General features: G+C 43.9%; 1 protein-coding gene across 1 annotated transcript in view; it reads left to right on the top strand.

Annotated features, from left to right (window-relative positions):
- SMOC2 (SPARC related modular calcium binding 2) overlaps positions 1-25,216 on the top strand; it is a 179,658-nt gene that overhangs the window by 55,576 nt on the left and 98,866 nt on the right. The window contains exons 3-7 of the mRNA XM_058534294.1: positions 2,824-2,930; positions 4,113-4,212; positions 20,180-20,227; positions 23,634-23,717; positions 24,650-24,724. Coding sequence (XP_058390277.1) covers positions 2,824-2,930; positions 4,113-4,212; positions 20,180-20,227; positions 23,634-23,717; positions 24,650-24,724 — 414 coding nt within the window. The remainder of the gene's footprint in view (positions 1-2,823; positions 2,931-4,112; positions 4,213-20,179; positions 20,228-23,633; positions 23,718-24,649; positions 24,725-25,216) is intronic.

Below are 25,216 nucleotides of genomic sequence, written 5' to 3'. Positions count from 1 at the left end.
GAATTTTATATTTTTTGTAGTTGTACCACAATGAAAAAAATTATGGTGCTCGTGTTGTGAGGATTTCATTTTCAAACGGTTAAAATTAGTGTCCAGAATAAAATCTCAACAAGGCCACTGAATTAAGGACCTGCTTAATTTTTAATTGAACCACAAGAAGCATCTAGAGTAAAAATATAATAAGGGTAGAAATTTATTACCTGTAAATACAGCTTCCAGGGGAGAGTGTTGAACTTTTCTCTTCCATTCTTTCAAAAGTGAAGGAAAAATTGGAAATTTGGGAATAATATAATTTTGAGGCTGTGCTTAGTATTTTGATTTCTATAAAGAGGGGCATTTAACTTAGCTAAAGTATGTATACATTAACCATATAACGGTTTGAAGTGATGTTAAGGACACAGGGAGAGTTTCAGCTGTACAAGGTGTGTCCATTCTAGGGCTCTGCTGTGTGACATAGCACCTCTGGTCAGCAATAGTGTATGGTACACATAAAAATGTGCTAAGAGAGGAGATCTCGTGGTAAGTCTTCTTACCACAATAAAATAAATAAAGACAACACAAGAGACGCTATTAATTTTGAGTGGAATTTCCTAGTGTCTTTGCATATTTCAATGGAATTAATTTGGTCAGCTGCTGTTCCGACTCTTCTCAAGACTAGAGACATGGTGCCTGATGGAGAATGTCTGGAATAAGGAATAACTGGCAGGTAGTTTGAGGTGAACAGCATTTTTATTTAAGATGACTACAGACTTATTTTTGAGGGATGGTTGACACAAGCCCTGCCGTTTCATAGTGCAGAGTCTTAATTATTTCCTATGACTAAATAATCAGCAATATGCCAGACATAAACTTGGAATTTAATATTCTATCAAACACGGGAGCTGCAGTTTTGAGAACCATCTGACCAGTGGCAAATGTGAAGTCTTTCAAAGAAAGTGTCCAAACCAACAAAGAAGCCCACGCGCTGTCTGGAAAATGTATGCTTTTTGGCACGTTCCATGATAGTTCAAATATTAGAAATAATTTGTAACCCCATCTGTATCCTAGCAGAGACCTTGCAAGCTGGAACCCAGATCACTTTTCCTTTTAGACAGTCAAACCACAGGTTATACTAAAAAAATGAGGACAGAAGTCCAGCAGTGATTTCTCCTCAGCTAAAACACAGATTACATTAAAACCACATGTTGCTGAGTGCTGGCTGGCCAGGCCAAGACGTAGATCAAGAAGTGAGGCACCCAGCCTGGATCACAGTGCTTTCTCCAGTGCACAGGTCCTACACATGATACAGCCTGCTGCCCATGCTTCCACAGAAGTCCAAGATAAGGATTTCCAGCGGCAGGGTCTATATTCGACACAACGACACGGCCAGAGCTGTCGCAAGCTGCCCAGTGTCCTGGAGCGGGTGCCTAGATGGCATTTTGTCGTAGCCAGCAGTTTTCACTGCCAGGCAATCAAAAAGTCACCATCTAACAACGTTGGGCAGAGGACACATTTGAAGAAGTCTCTCTCGGAGTCCAGAGAGCCTTTAAAATCTAGACAACTTGTTATTTAAATCTGGAAACACTTAAGAAAAATCGGGAAAGCCATTCTTTTCAAGTTTTAAAATTCCGACGACCTACATCGGAGGATGATCCAAAGAAATAAAACATGTCCTTGTGGCATTGTCCTAGGGCGTGAGACCCTGGGTGGCGGCCTTTCTGGCATTCTTCTCAAATAGTGGATGCCTGGCTTCTTAGAGCATGCGTTATGGACCTGGGGTCACGAAAATGTGGGCCGTTGTTAATGCTCGTCTCACACTTTTGACTCTTTTTGCTGGAAGTCTGAAAGTAGCAGCAGGAATTAATATGCTTTCTGGTTCCCCGATCTCGCAGTCCGGTTGGGATTGTGCAATGAGAGGAGGAGTAGGATTAGCCACGCTTCCTCAAGTGCCGCTCCTCCCAGGCGTTGCTGTGCTCATGGTACACGGGGATCTCCATGGCTGAGCTGAGTGTCTGCATCTCCTAATTCCTGCTGTCCAGAGCGAGATTAGATATGCCTGAATGTCTTGAGACTTTTCCTAGTTTGTTTAGTCCCAGGGGATACCTTCCTAAGGAGCCGTAGGCACATAGTGCGTTATGTAGAATTATCCCGCTGTAGAAATTTTAACATGAATATGTGAAAATTTGGACAGAATGGGAGGAGTGCTAGGGATATTTGACCCTTTTTATCTGATTTATTGTCAGACTTTCCACTTGAAGTTGTAAGACGTGGGAGCTTAGTATCACTTTGAGATCCTAGGAAATAAGAGAAAAGAGGCTGCTGTGGTCTCCCCGCACAGGTGGTCTTCAGATTGGGCAGGTTCTCCGGACCCTCAGCAGTGGGCAGGAATGTCACATGCCCTCTAAGGTGCCCCAGTGCTCCCTCCCTCTGGGCCAGTGTGTTTGGTCTGATTGTAACTGTGGCTTCTAGACCCGGCCCCCACTTTGTGTGTGGACTGGACCCTGTGCACTCAGATTGACGTCCTTGGACCTGAAGGGAGCCTGTCTGTACTAGCTGGACTACAGCTGGCATCTCCTCGTGTCCGTGAAGCACGGTCTGTGTGTTTCACCGGGATAAGCCGAGTAGCCCTTTCTAAGCCTCAGCTTCTTTGCTCGTTAGTGTAGAGGACGTCCCTGCTCTTCTTAGCGCTCCAGCCTTCCTCGGGACGAGAGACAGTGGGGAGCCCGAGGCCCCCATTGCCTGAGGAGCCCCTCCAACCTCCACCAGCTCCACGCTCCTCTGTGACTCACGCCTTTGCATCTTCCCATTGCATAACGGCTGCCTCTGCTCTGTTCTTTCCTGCAGACGTGTCCAGGTGTGTGGCCGAGAGGAAGTACACTCAGGAGCAGGCCCGGAAGGAATTCCAGCAAGTGTTCATTCCGGAATGCAAGGATGATGGCACCTACAGTCAGGTTACAAACTCAGCTTGTACCCGGGCAATCGGGGGAGGCACCGACGAGGATGGCAAAGCTCAATGCAGGAGGAGACGAGGGTTATTCACGGGGAAATCATCCTTTACGTTTTAGAAGTTAATTCCTAACAAAGCTCAGGTTCATAAAGAGGTGTGTAAGTGAATTTATTCATTCCTTCCTCGGCACAGGTATTTAGGTTATCACCACGCTGTTCACCTTCATTACTCTGTGAGTTGGCATGGGACAGCTTCCTCAGAGAGGCTACTCCGACCCTGCTAACCTGGCTCAGTGCTGAGAATCTAATTTTAGTTTAATTTTAATTATAGTGGGGCACATGCTAAAAGTCATACAGCATTAGTGCCGGCCGTGAGCTCCTGAGGGTTCAGACGTGGGAGGCGGAGGCGTGTCAAGTTTCTGACTGTCCTTTGAGATTCTCAGTCAAAGGCAGTGTCAGGAAGATAACCCAATTCTCTATCTTGAGTGTATCAATATTATTGTCAACACTATTATTTCTTATTAAGGAAAAAATTTCCTGAAATACAATGCTAACTAACATAGCTTTTGGCAGAAAAACAAAACAAGATCTTCTCTAAACCATCCAATAATAATGTGAATTCTATGTATTTTTACAACAATCATTTGACCTTTGAAAGACTAAAGAAAGAGAGAGAGAAATTGAGAGAGGCTGGAGCTACAGGGAATGTCCGCTCTGGCTAGTTGGTGTGGAAGGAGCCAGTGGCAGGACAGACACTGCAGAGACCCAGGGGCTGTGATGGAAAGAGCATCCCACCGGCAGCCAGATGCTGGCCTCTTCTCCTCGATTCTGCCTGGATCAGCTGGGAGACACTGAGCAGGTCTCTTGACTCCTTGGGGCCTCAGTTTCCCCATTTGTAAGATGAGGGCTTGGGGTCCATCTCAAAGGTAGTGAAGACTAGATACTCAATAGTTAAGGTGCCAGCACACACTAGCATTCAGCATGTTTGGTGGCTTGTATCTCTAAAATCCTGAGTTCCAGGTTATTGCACATTCTTCCATTGAGCGTTCATTGCAGTGACTCAGGAAGCACTGGGCATCCTAAGACCTTTGTAGGAAACAAAGTGTTCCACACTGCAGAAAGCAGAGTGGGCCTTGTCAATAGCGAGGCAATGTGCCTAGTGACCACCCTGTCTGTCGTTTCTCCAGGTCCAGTGTCACAGCTACACAGGATACTGTTGGTGTGTGACACCCAATGGGAGGCCCATCAGTGGCACTGCCGTGGCCCACAAGACCCCCAGGTGCCCTGGTAGGTCTGACTTAATTTATGGAGTGAAACTTCTACTGACTTTAGTCGGCTATTTTTCTGATCATCTGACCTATGTTTGCTCATAACTCAGAAGAAATTCAGTTTAGGTGGCATTGTGGGGAATAATGGGAGTGGGTTTGTGTCACTGGACCAAGACTGAAATGTTCAGTAACCTTTGTTTTTAAGACAGCTTACCTGGGTCTGAACCCTGGTGGGTTATGGCGATTCTTAATTTTTAGAAATCACCACAAGGACTGGAGTCAGCAGAAGAAATGACCAAATGTTTTCTTTGGCCAAAAAAAGTGAAATTTTCTGGTTTTGTTTGTATATGTTTGCAAAGAAAAAGTGGATCGTTCTTCATGGCTCCGTTTCCAGATGGTATATTAATGTTATTTTATTACTCCTAAGAGGACTTGATGTGCTGAAGGTAATAATATTGGCAGGAGAATAATCTATAAAATAGTATGTTTTCCATTAATATTTTACCAAAAATGCTATAAATGGTTCAGATCATTTCTATTTGAAAATGGTCCATGGCTTATGTTTCATTAATTGGTTGGGGAGCCTTCTCAGCCCATCTATGAAGAAATTTCATGATCGATGCATCAAAATTCCTAGGTTAGATTTAGTAAAACAGGCAATACATAAGCACAACAATAATCAAGCACAAAGCATCTTCCTGATTTTTCATGTGAAATGTTGAAACATTTGCATTTAGAGTTTACTTTTAGACTTATTTCTATTTAAGGGGCAAGCATCTTATATTTAGAAATTTTATTCACGGTTCAGACATTTATACCAGGAGCCAAGGCACAAGTCAGAACTCGTAACTGCTTCAGAATGATGCCATCGTAATTAACAGTAACATGAAACCTAATATTTCAAATGGCTGGTCATCAGTTAAAAGCCACGGGGTGTGCATCATGTGGAATTAAAATACATTTATTTTTAAAAACTATTTTGTCATCCAAGACGTAAAAATTGCTAAAAAATATTTTTAGTGAGCCATCATTTGCACCTAATAATTCTTTTACAAGCCCATGAACGAAAATGAAATGAAGGAAAGAAAAAGAATTAATATATTAAGTTGGCCTGTGCGTGTGCCTCGCTCTGAAAGCTGCATTCACATCCTAACTTCACGTCCTCTGTGTGGCAGGGTTTTCAGTCAAGCTTCATTTTAGAAAGGAGAAAATGGGGAGATATTTGTTTCTGGATTTTAGTGACAATGTTTGAAAAATTAAGTAGCATCCACAAGAACTTTCTTAGAAAACGGTGTGGAAAATTGGCTCAATTTCTTACATTCTCTACATAATGCTTTGTTTTTGGAATCAGACCTCTGTGCCGTTCACTCACATTATTTTTTCCAACCAGGCAGCAGTAACATTTTACTGTATAGAAATGCTCCGTTTTCCCACTGTCCCTGTGGATTTTTAGTCCAAGTCATGGGTTATGGAAGAAAGGAGATTCTGTCCTTTAGCTTAAATATCTAGTATTTATTGTGGGGACATGCTACTGAGGAGGAAGTGAGGTGTTTTGAATTAAACGTTGCAGTGTAGATGCAGCAGGCTCCCCTCTAAAACTGTGCTCTCTGTAAGTGTGGGTTCGTTTTCATTTTGTGGCACAGTTTTGTGGCTGTGACCTCGGTGTTGGCTTGGCCAGTGTCATCTCTTACCTGTTGGTACCACTAATATATTCTGTAACTCCCATGGAGTTATGGAAAAATTCTATTAATCCCCAGCTGTATTTAGGCTTTTATTCTGCAAAAATGTGGATGTGGGAGAGCAGATGCTTGTGCTAGGAACACTTTCGGAAACTTTGTAGAGTTGTGGTGAATTATTGAGAGGATTTTGAAATTTAAGAGAGAGTTTTGGGAGGGTTGAGTACACATACACACACATGCATGAAGAGTTTATGATAAACTTCAGTGTAATGTAATTTTTCTTCCCAGATGTTGACACAACCCCACAAATAATGCAGAGAAGCAGGGCGGTGGGGCATCACTTTACATGAGATTAAGATTAATAACATGGGTCACAGTTGACCTCAGTTTTTATCTGCGAACACCCAGGGAACTCAGCCTCCAGGTACATCCTCCTCCCTTTACTGGTGAGTTAGCTGGTACAGATGATGGCTGATATGCCTTATCCACTCTCTGTAAATGATAGGAGTGGTTTCTGTTCAGTTTATTAAAATTGGGTAAATGCCAGTGTTCACAATTATCTTTTGCCCTGGAGTTCACGCCAAGCTTACCCTGTGAGTACACGCTGGAAAAATTTGAAAATCAGAAAAAGAGATTTAAAATGTAGCCACAAACAGGAGCTGTCACTCAGAATGTGCATGCGTGTGTTTATCACAGATCCATGCAAACACACTGTGAAGCAGGCCATGTGGGGAGGGAAATAGACACCCACATATGGGCACAATTCCAGTGGAGTGGAGAAGTGCCTCTGCCTTCGAATGCTTCCACCTTCTCACTTCTCCCAGAAAGACCTTCCAAAGGGGGAGGCTCCCTTTATTTCACAATTATGTATTTTTAAGCTATTAATACAAAACACTCAAATTCCCATTAATCAATAATAAAAATGAGGTATGAGACAACCTAGCAGAAAACTGGTCAAAAGTCTTGAACAGGCAGCATTTTATGAATGAGGAAATCCTAACGACCAGAGAACATAGGAAAAGTTGCTTGGCTCCTTAGTACCAGGAAAAGGCAAGTTAACATCACAATGAGATTCCCCTTACACCCCCGATTAGCAGCCATGGAAAAGCTTGATCTATGACCTGCTGGTGAGGACATGGAACAGAACCTCTGTGGGCTGCTGGTGCCAGCATGAACTGGTACCATCTTGTGCAAAATTGGCTTCCCCTTTGCATAGAGGTAACAGGACCCAGCTCTTCCACTGTGGAAATGGACTCTGGAGAAAGCCACTCACTTTTGTAGCAGGAGACGTGTGCGAGAGTGTTCATAGCAGCATTCGTCATAATAACCAAATCCTAGAGACGAATCGATGGCTGTGATATTTGCCTGAGAACGTGTGGTTTGCTCAGTTCATATGGTAAGAATCCTAAACAGAGAGGAAAACACAAGAGCTGCCGCCCTCGGTGACACATGGTTCCAACACGGTCCTGAGTGAAAGGATTAAAGCAGAGAGTGTGCGAGCCTATTTACAATTCAAAAACAGACAAAACTCAACTCTTGCACTTCGAGAAGCATCCTCAGGCGGTAAGCCACGAAGACAAATGAGGACGGGGTGATCGTATGATCAGGACAGCAAGTACCTGTAGGGAGGGAGAATTTTGGATTGGAGAGGAGAATGGGTGTGAAGACTCTTTCCTGCCCTGGAAGCTGTTTCCCTGCGTCTCTGTTTGGTCCTTCATGATGCTGTGCATTCATGTTTACACCCCTCTTTGTATGAGCATAGTACTTCACAGATTTAAAACGTTAAAAATGCAAATACCGTTGGTAGAGGTAACACACTGACTTGATTCTCCTAAGGTTACACTTTATATGACATCCTTCCCTGAGGATTCTGATAGAGGGAAGGGGCTGATATGTGGGAGTTGGCAGAGGGCAGATGAGGGAAGGACGCAGGCATTGGCCGTAAGGGAGGGACGGGAAGGAAGAGACATAGTGAGGATTTGGGGACGACCACCATTAAGGTTTGCCATCAGCCATGCTCTATAGGAGTGGAGAGAGCAGGCCTGGTGGCCACGTGTAGGCGTGGACGACGGTGGCTGACACTCCTGGGGGCTGGCCATATGTTGGGTGTCACAGCAGCCCGGGTTGGAGGTGGTGTTACCTTCTATTTTACAGATAAGAACAGGACCCACGGCCTCTGTGCTTCTAAGTGACAGAGTTGATTTAAATTTATAGCTTTGTCTCCTTTGCCCGAGTTTTCCCCCAAACACCGTAAAGTAAACTCTTGGGCCTTGAGTTCCTTATTTACAAGAAGAAAGGAGTTAGAATATGTGTAACTCCCAGCCCTGACATCCATGACTGCGTGGCAGTTTTGTCCAGGCCCCAGCAAGGTGCTTAAAGGATGAGAAGCTAGGAGCTACTCCCCACCTACTGCACTAACTCCTTATGAATTTGAAGACCTGCTGTCTACTTTAAAAAGCTCTAATCATGTCAACCTGCTTCCTTGACCACTGCCAGTTGGGAGCTGAGGAATAATTAGCACAGATTTTCACAACTAGCAGATGCTCTGCCTTGTCTTTCTTTCCAGCCATTGCAGCTCGTGACTCTGCGAGTGGAACTCAAGCTGGAAGCGGAGAGAGCATTAGGGGAAAGGAAAGTTTGGAGGTGTCAAATCCAGCCCCGTTAGCCTCTGCTTATACCTGCTTTCTAGTGTTTGAATTGTTTAAACATGGAGAGACCCCTGAGAAAGTAGTCTGAGTCCTCTGTTTTGGTAAATGATAGAGCACGTGTCCTGTTCATCTAGTACTCATAGAGAACATCCATGGAAGTGAGCAAGGCTGGTGCGGAGATTCGCCCCTTATGAGAGAGAGGGAGTGTGTTGATGGCAAACAGCATATTGCCTTGAGAGGTATTTAGGACTGAAAGCTACTCATTGAGCTACATGCAAATGCACTGCACGCCTTGCCCTGCCCAAGAGCCCGTGTTTCTTGCTCACAGCGTGGAGATTCAGACACTCCCCAGCCCTGTTGATTGGACCCACTGGGTCTGCACACTGCTTTCAGCTCGGGGTCTTCTCTTGCAGCAGAGATGTTCAAGGAAGATAAGGAAGTGACGGGGAGCCTACCAAGCATCTCCTCTGCCCTTCATGCTGGGGAGGGTCCAGGTCAACGTGTCTTCATCCCCACACAGCTGATTTTTATTTATTCTGTAGGGATTTTCTCTTTTATTTCAAGAGTTGAAGACGAACATTGCTGGGGGTGGGAGTACAGCTTAGAAACAAAGGACGTTTTTCTCCCAGGGAAGATTTTGCAGCTAGCCTATCCTCTATTATGTGGAAATAGCTTCAGGGCGTTTAATCTCATCTCCCTTCTGTAACTGTGTACCCTGGCCAAGAGTTTATTCCTGGCACGAGTACAAAGCGGTTTAAGACATTGTAAGCTGAACCTACATGCAAGAATTCTGAATATTACAATATCCAAAGGGTCTTTGTATGTAGCTTGGATTGAGGTATGTGTTTGAAGTAAGCTACAGATGTTGAGTTACAGAAGAGAGGAGGGGAAACATCCCACAGCCATGGCCACTGATGCTGCCTGGAGATTCTGCCCACAGCCCACCCGAGCCCTTGAAACCAAGGTCAGTTACAGGGAGATGCTTCAGGGGAAGGAGTTGAAATCTGCTTGTTCAACCTCATGTAGCCATGCCAAATGTTTCAGGAGTTCTTTCTCCCAGTGTCGGAAAGAAAGCCATCTCTTTGTCCCTGTTTATTTCCTGGCAAATTTTATGACACCAAGTATTATCTTTTCTTTGATTTTAATTATTGAAGACTGTATTCCCTGTGACAGGAATGAGTGAGTTGCTGGTCGTTTCTAGGAGTTTATTCTGCTTGTATGCATTCTGACTGCTTATCTGAGCAACTGCTAAATTTGGCTTTGAGAAGCCCCAGTTATAAATGGCAGAGGATCTTGGATTAGATTGAATACACTTTCAACATATTATTTAAGTTAATTTAACTATGATCCTTGCATTCTCCTACAATGCCTAAAGTTTTGACTTTTACCTGAAATCATGGAATTTCATGTTTCTATGACTATCCTAATAATTTCTGAAAAATTTCACTCTATGCAGAGAAGCTAACTGGTATTTTCATTTTTCACTAATGAATTTCCCTAGTGGGAAGTTAAGGACCCCAAGTGGCTGAGGAACTTGAAAGAAACATCCAGAACAATTGAATTCCCAAATATTGAAATCAACAACACAGCTGTGGCTGGTTTCTAAGGTCTCTGAAGTATTTCTTCATAAAAATTATTAAAATGCAAATTCAAAGTTGTTTTGCTTGAATTGGAAAGTTTACAGAGCAGAGGGAACTCATTTTTTCCCCCTCAAAATGGTTTTTCTTTAGGTTTAACAATTCTCTTCCTGAAAAATGATAGTTATTAAAATAAAATATTTCAATACATATTGGCAAGGAAATGTAGAAACTAAAACTTTAACAAGAAGTAGAAGATGCACTGAAAATTGAGCCCACTCTTGAGATGACGTGAAACCAGTGAGAGATGTTCACTTTGGCTCCAAGCTTCAGTGTAAACTTTATCAAGTGAGTTTTTTAGAGAAAAATATAAATATGAAATATTTATGTAAATATAAATATATAAATAAAAATATAAGTTGTATTTCCCTATAACAAACACAGACTATTGTGTTTTGAAGTATTGAGGAAATTCATTTTACATCCATGATGAGATAAGATAGTAATTTGATACAGCCAACACAGGATATGTAAAATTTATGATAAAAGTTCCAGATTCTGGAAATTTCTAAAGGTATTGAAGGATACTAAAAATTAAAAAAAAAATGAAGTCAAATATTCAAGGAAAAGACCACAGGGTGTGGTTATGATGCTCTGCAAGACTTCACAGCCTGTTGGAGAATCAGTCTGAGGCCCTCTGCGTGACCCCATGCCGATCAGCACCAGCCAGGACTCGGATTCTCTCTTGTGGACTGGGAGCGGCCTTAGCCCTTGGCTGGACAATGGCACTGGGCACCTTCTGCGCTGAGAGCCCCATCTGGCCAGCTTTCTGTCTGTTTCTCTTTTCCTTTTTAATTTGGACTTATTATCCCAAATCTAAGAGTTTCCTCTTAGATTTTTGAATTATTCAGCTACCTGATGGACAATATTTTGGTGTTATTATTCTTCCTTTCAGGAAAGAAGTATTACTATCTGCTCTATCATTGTACTTTGTTGCACATTTAATTTGGTGGCTAATTTGTAACTGAGCCTGTCATGACTGTAAAAGAGAACTCTAGGGGCCGGCCCGGTGGCGCAAGAGGTTAAGTGCTCGTGCTCTGCTGCGGTGGTCTGGGGTTCGCCGGGTTCAGATTCTGGGTGCGCACTGATGCACCGCTTGACAAGCCATGCTGTGGCAGCCTCCCATGTAAAGTGGAGGAAGATGGGCACGGATGTTAGCTCAGGGCGAGTCTTCCTCAGCAAAAAATTGGCATGGATGTTAGCTCAGGGCTGATCTTCCTCACAAGAAAAAAAAATAGAACTCTATACACCATCCTTTCCCACACCTAGGCCACAAATGGCTTTTCTCCCACATTTTCTAATATTTAATAAAACTATAAAAGGAGTCAAGAGGTCTTTTAGAAGTAAATGGTCCCAGTTTATATAACCCCATTTAAAGAATAGTGGGTGTGTTCTTCTGGAGACGTTCTATGCAAATAAAAACAAGTATACGTATTTTCCATCTTTTTTTAAACAAATAGTACTTTTTTTTACAGCATCTTGTTTTTTTATGTGCAACTATATTAGTCAAATGTTGGGAACATTTGTGAAGCTATTAAAAGGTCAAATGACCCTTTTGCAAGAATGACACAGCTGCATTTTTTATTTTCTCCTGCCATTGAAGGATATAAAATTTAGACATTAAAGTGGAAAACAGAAGTATCAAAAACAAAAACATTGAAGTGGACACTAATGGAAGGCTAATCCAGAAATAATCTCTCAATTTTTGTAAAGAAAAATTTGTGATTTACAGATTTTTTCTTTTACCATTTTAGAGAAGGAAACTCTTAGATTTGGGATAATCAGGGTGCTCAACTCAGCAATTAATAAATTCAGAACATTCCTCTTATCTGATGCTCCTCTCACCAGGAATCCCAGCTATGCAAAGCCAGAATCACTAGATAAGAGGAAAGACACAGCGAACCCAAGGCAACAGCTCCTCTCCTTCCCCACAAGGCAGATCTTACTCCACAAGCATCACAGAGGCTCTCTGGGGGGAAACAAGCTGATTTTGTTTGGTTTCCCCATCCACAGAAATATGAAATAACAAAACAGGAGACGGCGGGTGTGCGGGAGGTGAGGATGGCCAGAGGGAGCCTGCAGCAGCTGCACAGAGGGACTGGACGTGGACTTGTTACTATGTAATGACGAAAAGAATGACAACACATTAATCATAATCATAGCTGCAGAGAGCACAGAGGCCAAGCCATATTGTTCAGAGCTCAATTCCAAATTTCAGCCTGCAGAGGGGCTTGATAACACAGATTCCTGGCCCCACCCCCAGAATTTCTGAGTTAGTTGGCCTGGAGGGTCCTGAGGTCTCACTTTTGATGAGTTTCCAGGTGATGCTGATGCTCCTGGGCGGTGCCACTCTGAAGACCCTGGGCTTCAGGGGAGAGCCCCTCCTTGTGGTGAATCGTCTTCAGTGCCGGCCGGCCACCCTTGCCCGGGTCAGCATCATGTCGCCTGTGGCTGCCGGCGCCTCTCGCCATGCCGGGGTGAGGGACGTACGGCCTGGTCGGTCTCTCCTCCAAGTGGCTGGAACGGCCTGCTGGGGTCACATCTCGGTCACACTGGCTTGAATCCACCTGAGACAATTCCGAGCATTTGGCCCAAGCCTCTCAGGTGTCTGATGGAGGGAGATGTGCTTTGGGAACACAGTTGTCCCTGGCTGGTGAGAAGTCGGGATGTGGTTGCAGGGGCTCCTCATGGCCCACAGGCTGATAAACTCACCTTGGAGGGACCCAGGTCTCAGCAGAATGCTCGGTGTCCCAGGGAGGGACTGGCAGTCTTGGGGGAGCTGCCCTGAGAGCCCTCGCCAGGGGCTCTGGAGAGGCACGCGCATTTGCACCTCGCCCCGGCCCACAGCCACCCACCATTGACCGACTGGTGTGGCTATGGCTCAGAGCGGGCTTGTCCAGCACAGAACCACCGCTGCTGGTCTCCTGGGCCATCTAGCTCAGCCTCGACCAGAGGGACGGGGCGCAGGGCACCCACTCCCGCTGATGGTGCTTTTGCTGCGTTGTAGGTGAGACTGTCCCACCACCTGCCCAGCTCTGCCCACCTTCCCCGGGGACTGTTCCCTGTGGGGAGTAAGGCCCAGCCTCTGGCCTCGGAGGATGGCTCAGGGAGGGACCTGGTCAAAGCTTGGTCAACCGGAGCCTTTCCCCAAGTTTTTGGGAAACAGGACTGTGGAGGACAGGCTCTTTTTTGTGTCTGGCTCTGTAAGAGTTTTCTGCCCTGTGACGAAGCTGGTGACACCCGTGGGCAGTGGGGTCAGAGGAGTCCAGGCAGGATGTGCCATGTTCACATAACAGCTTCCTCTCTTTCCTCAGCTGGTTGGTGTTGGGGTTCTGGCTCACCTCAAGCGAGGCAGCTGACTGCTACGAAGGCCTGATCTCTTCCTTGGATGAAAATTTTATCACATTTGGGGAACACAGTCCACATCTTAAGATAATGGGCTGCCAGTTGTCATAAAGAATATTCTATTCTTTGCTGTGCTCCTCACAAGAAGGCGAAGGAGCTAGTTAACTCCTTGCAGGCGCTCCGGTGGCTGGCGTCCCCTGGGCTGCTCTAGGGATAGAGGGAGCTGTGCCTGGACCTCCAGGGAGACTGTCTCCGACCGGCTGGGTACAGCTTGAACGTGCAGAAGATGCTCTGGCCGTTTGAGCTCTTCAGAGAAAATGAGATGTGGTTCCCTGTCAGCCTGAGGGGAAAGGACCTCAGTCTCTCCAAGAGATTTTACCACCTCCCCACCGGCTGCTGTCATGGCAGGGAGGGCTGAGGCGGCTTCCTCTTGGGCCCTGGGGGCAGGTGTTGCAGCACAGACACAAAAGCCCCTCGCCCAACAGCCCACCTTGTGCAAAACGTCCTTCTGTTAGCTGCCTGCCTGTCCCCTGGGGCCTGGAGCATTCAGAGCCATGTCCTGTCCCCGGCACAGGGACCCCTGCAGGGAAACTTCAGCAGACTGGGAGGTCTGTGTCACTTCATCCCCGGTTGGAACTGTTCGTTAATTGTGAAGTTTGTTCTTCCAACCTCTCACAGGACCTGGAAGTCTCTAGGAAATGTCTCTATTTCCTATTTCCACAGCGACTGAGACATGAGGTTAGACAGGCAGAAGGCTTCCTGTTTCCTTCTCTGACTACGTTATAGCCAGTATTCCCCAAAATCTATGGTAGTTCAAGTCATGGTGTCTAGAGACCATCACTCACCTAGTGTAAGGTGTCACTTCTTTCTGTTATATGCTATATATAATGGATATATAATATCTTTTATTATATACATTAAAGACATGGCATTCACTAAAGCTGCCCCCCCCACAATCTACTAAGACCTAGCAAGCATCATAGTGGAATTGGTTTTGAATCAGATCAGCCGGTACCAGGAAGCAATTCCTGTCTTACCCTGATGAAGAGTAAGACTGATCTGACTCAGGTGCTGGTCTTGTGAAGAACACCGTAATTCCCAGCGTTGGGTCTAGCTGGGGAGGGGTCGAGGCAGCACACAGTTGTGAGGGGCTGCACTGAGAGCGTTTTGCAAACAGACCTAAAGATTTGTGGATGGTGCATGTTATGCTCTGGACTTCCTGCTTTCTCAACTACTTTGACACAAACACGAACTGAGTTGGGTCTCCCAACGACTCTGGGAGGTAAACTGGGAAGGCATAATGCTATATTGATTTACTAAAAATCGAACCCAAGCTGTTCCCATTGTGCATGTTGGTTCACCTGTGCGATGACCCCGGTACTCTTTTTAGGGCTGGCCCTTGACAGAAGAGCGACGCGGGGTTGGCTGGTTTTCAAGAACTCTGACTTCAGCATCGCCTTCCATCCGGGGGGGAGGTGGGGAAGAGGGGGCTCGGCACCTGGCCCTCTCACCCCCATGGCACCATTTCCCGCAGGGCCCTTCTCCACCTCTGTTCTCCATCCTGGGCCTGTTCCCAGTTAGGAGTGAGTAGTGGGTCTGAAATCAAATAGCGCCACCTGGAACTAGCCAGCGCTTCATTAAACATCAGAGGCTACACTCAGGTGTTCCTAGTCTCATTCAGGGCTGACTAGGCTCCATGGAGGCCGAGATGATATGAGGGTCCCTGCCTGGGGAGGTGTGTCCTTGTAAATAGAAGATGTGCACAGAATGACAGATGAGGAGTTTGCAGAGGACACTTCTGGAGCCTGGAGGAGGAGCCCGAGCATTCTCTGTCCTTTTGGACGTGCCCGGCTTCTTTGCACTACAGGCCTGCACTCTTCCATCCACTTGGCTGTCCTCTCTGCCTAGGACCTCTTCCCCTTTCCCTCTTCCTCAGAGGGTCCCATCCTGACTGCCCAGACTAAGTGGGCTCTCCTAAGGGCTAAAAGCACAGACAGGGATCCTGGCTCTGCCACTTACCAACGAGGTGACCTGGGGCCAGTTAAGTACCCCTGTTGGTCTCAGTTTCCCCATCTGTAAAATAGGCATAATACTGTTGCCTACTTCACAGGGTTGTTGTCAGCATTACATGACTTGATGTACGTGAAGATCTTAGAATGATGACCCACACACAGTAAGAACTGTCTAGATTAGCCATGTACACTATTTAATGCCTATCTCCCCAAACTAGACTAAACTTTTTAGTGTTGTATCCCTTGCGTTGTTCTTCTGTGGCACATGATGAAAGTGTTGAATGAATGAATGAATGAAAGTGGTCACAGAGAAAGGCTGAGGTCGTGCAGGCCCGTGGGTGCCCTCTCAGTGGCTGTGCATTTTAACTGCTGTCTCTGAGTGGAGCCAGCATTGCTCTCTGTCGGGAGCAGGCTCTGTCACCCCTGCTACATATAAAATATACATAAGTGGAGAAGGAGGCTACATGCCGTGTAGATATAACATGTAGATATCTGAGCGTCCTGAAGTATTTCAAGTGAACATTCATGGCATGTCTCTCACATGTTGGTTTCTCTGCCAACTTCATTCAACCCTATGAGGCAGGTATTCTCTGCACGGCCCATTTACAGAGGAGGAAACTGAGGTTCAGACAGGTGAAGGCACCTGACCAGGGTCAAGGAGCTGGTAGGCTGTGAATTTGTTCTATTGCGCACATTCTGCCTTCCTCCTAGGACGCCACACCTTCCATGTCCCCAGTCATTCCTTCACGTCACCCTCATACTGTCCTGACTAGCAGGAGGGCAGAAGCAACCGGACAGCTCCTGAGAAAAGCCCAGTAATTTTTACCTTGGAGGAAGGTCCTGGAAGGGATGATGAGACAAATATTGAAGTACAGGGCTTCATGGGATCTGCTTTCAGAGAACCCAGCGTCAACTGGATTGCTCAAAACTGCAGCCAAAAGAAATCCTTGTCCAGAAAACACGGGAAGAACGTATCACTCACTATTTCTGTTCCTTTTTCCTTTTTCTTTCTCTCTTTTTTTTTATTCCTGTATCAAAGCCATGTGATGTTGTAAACCTGCCCCTGACGTGAGATTCCCAGACAGGGATACATCAGCATGGCTTGTTTAGCTGTGCTCTGACGGAGCCTTGATTCTGTGTGCTGGAGGAGTGCTCGCCCGCAGGGAGCTGACCTCCTTAGACCCTCTCGTTCCTCCTCCGGCCATGCACATCACAGGTCTCCCTGGCCTTCCTCGTTTTAAAAGTGCACTTAGGACTCGTGAAAGGAGCTTGTCTTAGACCACCAACTCTTTGAGCAAAACACCCCGTCCTCCCCTGGGGCTATTCTGGCAACAAGTTGGTATTGCTGAGCGAGGTATTGCTGAGCGAAGCTGGTTTTGAACCAAGGGCTCGGAACCACAAGGCTCGGTAGCTCATTATTCCTCCCTTCAACCTTGGACGTGCTCCTCACATTGTGTTTCTGTGGTTTCCCCCACCAGAAACGCATACCCTAATTGCTAAAAAAGCCACCCTTTTAAAATAGCACTTAAATGGGATGAAATCTCACAAATGGAAGGAATTCAAATGTGTCCTTTCAAACACGATTCTGAGGAGCAGCTTTTAGCACAGTCTTCCCGTCTGTGGACAGTGATCAGATCCTGCAGGTACGGCCAGCCAGCCCCTGGTTTGCAAAGCTGTTTACTGTTTTCCCAACTCCCTATTTCAAGGCCTCTTTTCTGCACCTACACCCTCGAATCTTGCCTGTTCCGAAATCTTGGGAGTTCTTTAGCAAATCCTTATCTCCAGAAAAAAAGTAATGAGAGAATAAGGGTTGCTCTTTTTGTTCTGGATTCGTGAATCTGGATTCATGGGTTCTAGTCTGCATAGTTGCTTTGCCATTTGGAGAGTGAGGTTCAGCTGTTTCCCACATCCGTGAGGACAGGATGTTGCAGGGAAAGCTGGGGCGAGGAAATCTGGGGAAGTCTTTCTGTCCAGAGGCAATTGGAAGATGAAGTAAGTGCCCTTTCGAATTTCTTCTAAATTCTGTGTTGCAACATACAGTCATGTGTCACTTAACGATGGGGATACGGTCTGAGAAATGCATCATTAGGCGATGTCGTCATTGTGTGAACACTGTAGGATGTGCTAGTTGGTACAGTCTACTACACACCTAGGCTCTATGATACTAACTTCACAGGACCATTGTTGTATATGCGGTCCATTGCTGACCGAAACATCTGTTGTTATGTGGTACATGACTGTATTTGAATCATGGAACAGATTATCAAGGGACGCTTGGTTTTGTTTTAAAATTATTTCTTATATATTAAGAATAAGATGGAATTGTTTTCTTATGGATTTATTTATGTAAATACTGATTGAACTTAAGAGAGCTGGTAGGGAGCAAGTCCCAATGTTGGTTGATTCTGAGAAAGCAGGGATGCCTGAGGGCAGAGATGGATAATTTCTAAACATTGTCTTCAGATCTCAGCCTCTAATTGAATTGTTAATCAGCAGTTTTTATTCTCCAGTCCTTAGATTACAAAACATTATCTTAGTTCAATTGAGGAACTCTCTCGTGGTGCACATCTAATTATTATTTAGGATATTTACATTGTTAAAAAACAAAATGTACAGCCGATTAAACTGGAAGATCTAATTGGCTTTATTAAATGATTCATGACTCGGGCAGCATCCTACCTAGCAGACAGAGGGGTGCTCTGAGGAGCTGTACAAAACGGAAAGTTTTTAGAGGCAGAAGGAGGACAGGGTAAGGAAGTTATTAGCAAAAGAAAAGAATTGTTTCGGGCCAGGACATCTTCTTTTAGGGGAGGGGAACGGCAGGGGTTTCATCAGGCATATTCCCCCACTAGCACTAGTCAGGAAATTGCAGATCGACTGTTAAAAAGGTCACATTCCTGGAATGGGTTGAAACTGTAATTAAGTCTTGGGTTGCCGTGGTGGGGGCAGATGACTCCATTTTGGGCCTGTTATTTCTTTTTAAACAACATTTAGCTCAGAATATTAAAACCTACATAGTTTTATTCAGAAATACTTCCGAAATATTATCATTTCCAGTCAAAAGTAGAAAGCATTTTTTTGACTCATTGCAGAAACACATGATAAAGATAAACTAATGACTAAGAACCTTAAGCTCTTTAAGAAATCCAGACTCTAAAAAGAAATGGAAGGGGAAAAGGAGAAACAAGAAAAGTAGGATTCGGAACCTTTTATGAGAAGGCCACACAGTGAGGCCCATTTTAGGTCCCAGGGGATTCTTACCAGAAGTGAAATCCTGTGTTTTAACGCCTGGAAATGATGTAACCTTTCACTGATGGTAACGCAACAGCTGGGAATGACCAACAGCTGCTTTAGGGAGCGCCTCAAACGGACAAATAGATGAACCAGGAGAATCGTGGTCCTTCTCATTCACGGACAAAGCTCAGCTTGCAAGTGCACGCTATTCAGTGCCTTCGTGGACGTGCAACTGGGGAGAAATGGGTATGTCTCCCTGTGCTGGGAGCAGCCTGGGAGGATTTGGAGCAGAGACCGTGGAACAGTCACATGACAGCCCCACGCAGCTTTCCTGGAGTCGGCCCTGTGGATACAGGTCCAGTGTGTTTGTATTTTGTTCCTTTCAGTGAACCCCTGACTTGAGTTTGGGTAAGTGTCTGGGAACCCATCACCTTCACGTGATTTCCCTCAGTATCTCCAGAGAATGAATAGTACCCACCAGGTTGCATTATCTTCTCTGTCCTTCAAGATCCTTTTCTAGGAACTGCTTGTTCGTTTCATCCTGCAACCCTGTTATATTTCCAAGAAACAGATAAACATTCTCAAAACATCATAAAGTTTATATCGTTAGTATAAATGGTGGTCTGTATTTCAATGTCATATTCAAAATTGAAAAAACAATGAATTTCAAGTTCTCTTTCATGAGCTGTTTTTGCTAACAAGTATTACTTCGCATGTGACTGTGGTAATTCTGAATGATTCCTGAATGGACTATTCTGAACTGAATCAGCACATAAATTCCAAATTAATTCTGAGCAGAATTTTTTTTAATCCCTTTGAATAGGTGAATGATGATGAGGAAAGCTATTGGTACCTATAGCAGTTCCAATCTAATGGGGAAGAAAGAACAAATCTTTCTAATACAACTCTTCCACTATAATATGTGTTAAAAAATGTTTGTCATAAATTACTTGGTTAGCCTTAGTGTACTTCCTGTTCTCCTCTACAAAATGAGGGTTCCTCAATTTTCTTTTCTATAAATCAGAATCAAGTGGACACCAGGGTTTTTAATTATCTTTAGTTGCATAACTTTTTAGAATTTAAAAAATTTTCCTTTTTTAAATCTAGTCCACTCTACTACCCCAACATGAGGATGTGTATTAAGAAGGTTATTATGAAATTTTTCAGATGAAGAAACTGCAATATGTTGTGCAGTAAATGTCTTGTGTACATGTTCAACTAGTCCTAGTTCAAGAAGTAAGACTGATCTTATGTTTTCTAGTTTAGAACTTAGACGACAGTATCACACCAGGGTACTAGGTAGCTTGTATAATTTAACTAGAAAGTGACAAAGCACTGTGACAATCAAAATGGAATAAAATATTTGTGTAACAATTATTGATGACCATTTGAGAGCCAAGAATAATTTCATTCCTTGTTTTCCCCTTTTAGGTTCTATAAATGAAAAGTTACCTTCACGGGAAGGCACAGGAAAAACAGGTAACTATCTTAAAATGAATTTTCATGATGATCTATTACAGCTAATCCAATCTGAGCCTTAAAATAACTTCTCAAGTTAAAATTGAAACATATACTAGTGATGATAATGAGAGCTGAAGCAGTTTGTTAATTATTTATTCATTCAACAAACGTCTATTCAATGCTTAGGATTGCCAGGTACGTGTAGGTGCTGGGCATGTCATCTGCCCACTTGTGTCCCCACAGGGCTTCTGACTTGGCTTGTGTTGGGACCACCTGTAGATGTTGTTAGGTGCTATCCGAGAGTCCGTACCAGTGGAGGGGACTCGGATTTGGTATTTTGGCTCTACATGTAATTCTAAAACATATCAGTTGTTGAGGGCCACTGATAAAGATGTCTCAACTCCTCCTCATATGGAAGGGGAATAATTTTCCCACCTGTTACAGTCACTTCTCTGGGGCTGGTGCCAACAAGAACCAGATAGAACAGTTAGCTGTTTCCTTTGGAACCACTCTATGGCATCCAAGCCCATCTCTTCTCTCTGACCTGCCATGAGTCCTATTCTGTCCCTGTGCCCCTTCCTCAGTGATCACCCTTTGGACCCAGTGACACATTTTCATCTTATATCAACCTTTAAAATAAGAAGTCATTTTCAAAGTGAAATCAAAAAAATGTTTTAGTACCAAAATCTTTGGCATTTTTTTTTCTGATGTAGGTTGGAGTATATGAACCAGTAATAAAGAAAAGTAGTTTAAAACCAAATAGAATCGAGTTTTATTCAACCCAGTTCTATAAAATCAAATAGAATTGAGTTTTGTTCAACCCACTTCTATTAATTGTGTGCTGAAACTATGGCGGGCACTGTTCTGCCCTGGAAAGATGGTAGAATGTCTTTGTATTATTAAGATAAATACATGGGATAGACACAAACTGGCAGGTGAGCAAATGTCAACCGTGTAGAGAGCACTCAATGAGGGTTTAGAAGAGGGAAGAGTCGATGGAGTGGTTTCATGGAAGAAGAGGTATTTGAGTGGACCAGGGTGGGTGTGAAGGTTGGGCCAGCTCTAATGTGGAGCAGAAAACCTCACAGTTGACGAAAATAGACCATTTTCAAGGTGGAAGAGAGTGACAGGCAGGCGTAGTCACAACACTGGCTTGAGGGAAGGTTTACCATCAGACAGGAATGAGCTAAAGTTGCACAGAACGTTAGAGTGAATTGCTTGGCTTTGAGTCTATAAGACACTGGGGTGGGCATATCAATATATTTAGAGAAGAGGAAGTGACAATATTCGTGATTAGAAAAACCAATCACAATAGATGTTAGCTCAGAGCCTGTCTTCCTCAGCAAAAAGTGGAGGATTAGCATGGATGTTAGCTCAGGGCTGATCTTCCTCACACACACACACACACACACACACACACACACACACACAAAACACAAAAACAATCAAATGCTGAAAGGGAGGAGGAGGAAGGAAACACTATTTCAGAGGGCACTCCCTCATCCTGCTCATTGTGATGCCTGCTGAATCCACTGTAAAAATTTTTTTTTAAAAATCCCTGAAGAATTGGCATGTGGGCACAGAAAGGAATTTAAGACAAAACACATTCCTTCTCCTGAAGCCCCTTGATCTAAAATGTGCATGTAATGTAGGAAATACCTGAACTTAAGCAACAAAGCTGGCTTATGGATAAAAATGAGACGTTTTATAAGCTCTAGTAGAGGGAAAATGAAGAGCACGCAGCTCTCCACAGTAGTGTTTCATTTTCTCAAGGCGGAGCTCAGTAGCTGCCAGTAGGTTTTGTTACATTGGGACAGAACTATTCAAGGGACCAGGGCATGGATGGTGGCCTGAGGAGGGTCATGCTGATGGAGGGAAGATGGCCACAGGGCGAAAACAGAACAGCCTCTGGTGCTGGAATTAGCAGTAGGAGGGAGGGAAGCATGAGGCACGCGCGCATCGCTGTCCTCTCACCTTGCCCTTGGCTCACCTAGTTAGCTGGGCTGAGCCTTCAGTCTAGCACAGACCCAGTTATTTGGGAGCAGGCTGGTGGCCCCAAAGTGGTGACCTGCTGAGACCTCAGCAGAAAGGCACAGCACTGATAATGCACTTCATTGTTGTCATTCCAAAAGACTTTTAAGTATGTTCTTTAAAGACTTTTTCTCAGCTTGTTCTTGTAAGACTTTCAAATATGTTAAATATGTTTTAAATATGTTCCCCATTTGATTTAGTTTCTTGGAAGAAGTTTACAAAATATTCAATAGCAAAATACTCTCAGCTTATGGTTACTATCCATATTAGACTTGGACATCTCAAATAAACGATGTTACACTTTGTCACTATTTTGACAAATAGCAAACCCTTTTCAAGAGATTGTTCAAAGTTAAAGATTTTTTAAAAACTTCGTTTTGGTTTTCCCCTGAAAAGATCTTACGAGAAACCTCATTTTTATTCTTCAGACAGCTGGGAAAGTATGAATCACAGTTGACTAGATAAGCCCCTTATCTCCGCCCCGGTTTGTCTTTTGACCCTGAAATCACTATCTAACAAAATCACATGCATGAGCTTGAGTGAAACACACTAGGCTGGTTCTTGGAGCCCCAAGAACCTTGTAATCGCGTCCTTGCAAGGGCCCCACTTGTCTGGAGTGGGACTTCTAGAAGCTCAGTCACTGTGTTGTCCTGTCTCAGAACTCTTTAAAACCTTATACTTTACCAGAGAACCCAAAGTGTGTTTTTCAACCAAATAAACATAATTCATTTGGGATGCACGTCTTCAATGAACCGATGTAGAGTCCTTTCGTAACACACTCTGCTCTCCTCCATTCCCTGCCGCTTCCACTCTTGGCCCCTCCACTCCGACCCTCCCCTCTCCCCCACACCTCAGTCTCTCAGATGTGTCACTCTACTGCACAAGTGCACGGAGGGGGCCTGAAGGTGTGTAGAGATGCACAGGGCAGCAGTTCACTGAGGGATTCTTGCCACTCAGGAAAGTAGGGCTATGCCAAGGAGATCTGCCTTTCCCCCACCCCATGCCCACTCCCGCCACGCTCTCTCTCTTCCTATATCATCCAGTGACCTAAACTCACTGACTTTTCTGACCTGAGTTTCCATTCCTTCTGCTACATTTCCTTGCTCGTGTTATTTCTGTCTCTTCCTCATCCCTCCTGTGCCTACTAAGGGCTCTGAAGTTTTAGAACCACACCTGACACTTCCCTCATGGAGCTGTGTTCTGAGCCTTGAGCTGCATCTGAGAGCAGCAGCTCACTAGAGCATCCCTGTGTTGTTTCAGTCAAGCCCCTGTCTCAGCGTCCACTTTTACATGGGTCCTGGGTTGTGGTTTGGGTTAATTGGTGGGGGCTGTTTGCAAATCCTTAGCATCCATCCTGTATGCACACTTACTTAACTTACTCTCATAATTGTAGTCTCCTTGCAAATCTTTTCCGTTCTGAATTCAGATGATGCCTCAGCTCCTGCGTTGGAGACTCAACCTCAAGGAGATGAAGAAGGTGAGCCCAGGACAAAATAGGGTCTTGGGGGGGAGTAGAACAAGGGTGGTCACGGCCCCAGGGAAGTAGAGTCAAGTCATCTTGCTAGAACTCCACCCAAAATGAACTGGATTTGGCCATTTCCAACTTTGTGGGGGCACCCACTACCTTTCCTGATGGCTTTGGAGCAAGACTTTTGAATGTTGCCATGCTGCTTTTGTATAGCACACCGCAAAGGCCTTTTTTAAAATCAAAATCTCTGAGTTGAAATTTTATAATTGGATAATACAAAATATATATTTCAAAAGGGTGCAATAGTCTATGCCATTCCCCTGTTCATCTTTCACGTCTGTCACGTTGTGTGTTCACCACAATGTGGTGAGCTTTGTAAAGTCCTGTGTACACAAGATGTTTCTCCCGTCTGCTTCAGTGTGGTTCTCAGGCACTTAGTATGACCGATCCACACTGTAAATATTGAATTATATTTTTTAGATAATTTTACTAAAAAAGATATGTTCCTGAAATGTTTTAGGCAAGAATTGTATTTTACATCTTGCATGTTGTATTGACCCTTTCAGCTGAGTGAAAACCCCGTAGGTTACGTGAATATCCTTCTTTACCACACAAGCATATGTTTCTGTATATTGAGGCTTTTTACTAAAACCTGCTTCTTTCAAGTGGAGGCTGTCTGGATTCATATAATTTTATTTACACTTTTGGATGAAGAAAGAAAGAAAAAAACACATGCTAAAAATTTTTTTAAATGTATATTATTATTTCCTTTTGTCTCATGCACATAATTGTTTTAACTATTTCTTTAAAAATGTACGATATGTATTTATTTATTATACTGATTTTTTTTAGCTGTTAGGCTACCTGCTGAAATCTTTAATTGAGAAACTGTGTTTTCATGATGAACTAAAAACAATTATCATTTTATTTTGGTTTATTAGATATTGCATCACGTTACCCTACACTTTGGACTGAACAAGTTAAAAGTCGACAGAACAAAACCAATAAGAATTCAGGTAAAAATGGGCCTAATGTCGCTTTGTAAGGACTGATTTAAGAGACCTAGAAAGTGGTTTGGTTTTCTTGAAGTTAAGTGTATAGCCCATCTTTTTCCTTGATTACCAATGAGTCGTGCAAATAATTCTTACGACTTGACCACCAAAATATAGTTCAAATTTTGGTGTTTTTATTAAATTTTCTAAGTTCTTTCAAAGGTTTCTCAGTATATGCCAAGCTAACTATAGTTTTAGTCATAAAAATGGAAATATTTGATAATAAGTATTTGCTTTTGACCTAATTTCAGAGATGTCAAAACACTTGGCTAATTTAGCTCAAAATCCTTAAAACTGCGTGGATTGCATTTGCTACAAAAAGATTTAAAACAGACTGTTTTGACATTTTGTGGACAGGTAATGGGTCCCTTCATGTCTGGTTAGTGACTGTCGCTGGTTCCATGGAAACTGATTCTGTAATTTTCATTCACCCTCTCAGTTGATTGCATGTATGCT

The sequence above is a fragment of the Diceros bicornis genome, chromosome 39, assembly GCF_020826845.1.
Source record: "Diceros bicornis minor isolate mBicDic1 chromosome 39, mDicBic1.mat.cur, whole genome shotgun sequence".
Taxonomy (NCBI): Eukaryota; Metazoa; Chordata; class Mammalia; order Perissodactyla; family Rhinocerotidae; genus Diceros; species Diceros bicornis.
Note: the sequence above shows the minus strand (reverse complement) of the source record. Positions and strands in the feature narration are given on the sequence as shown.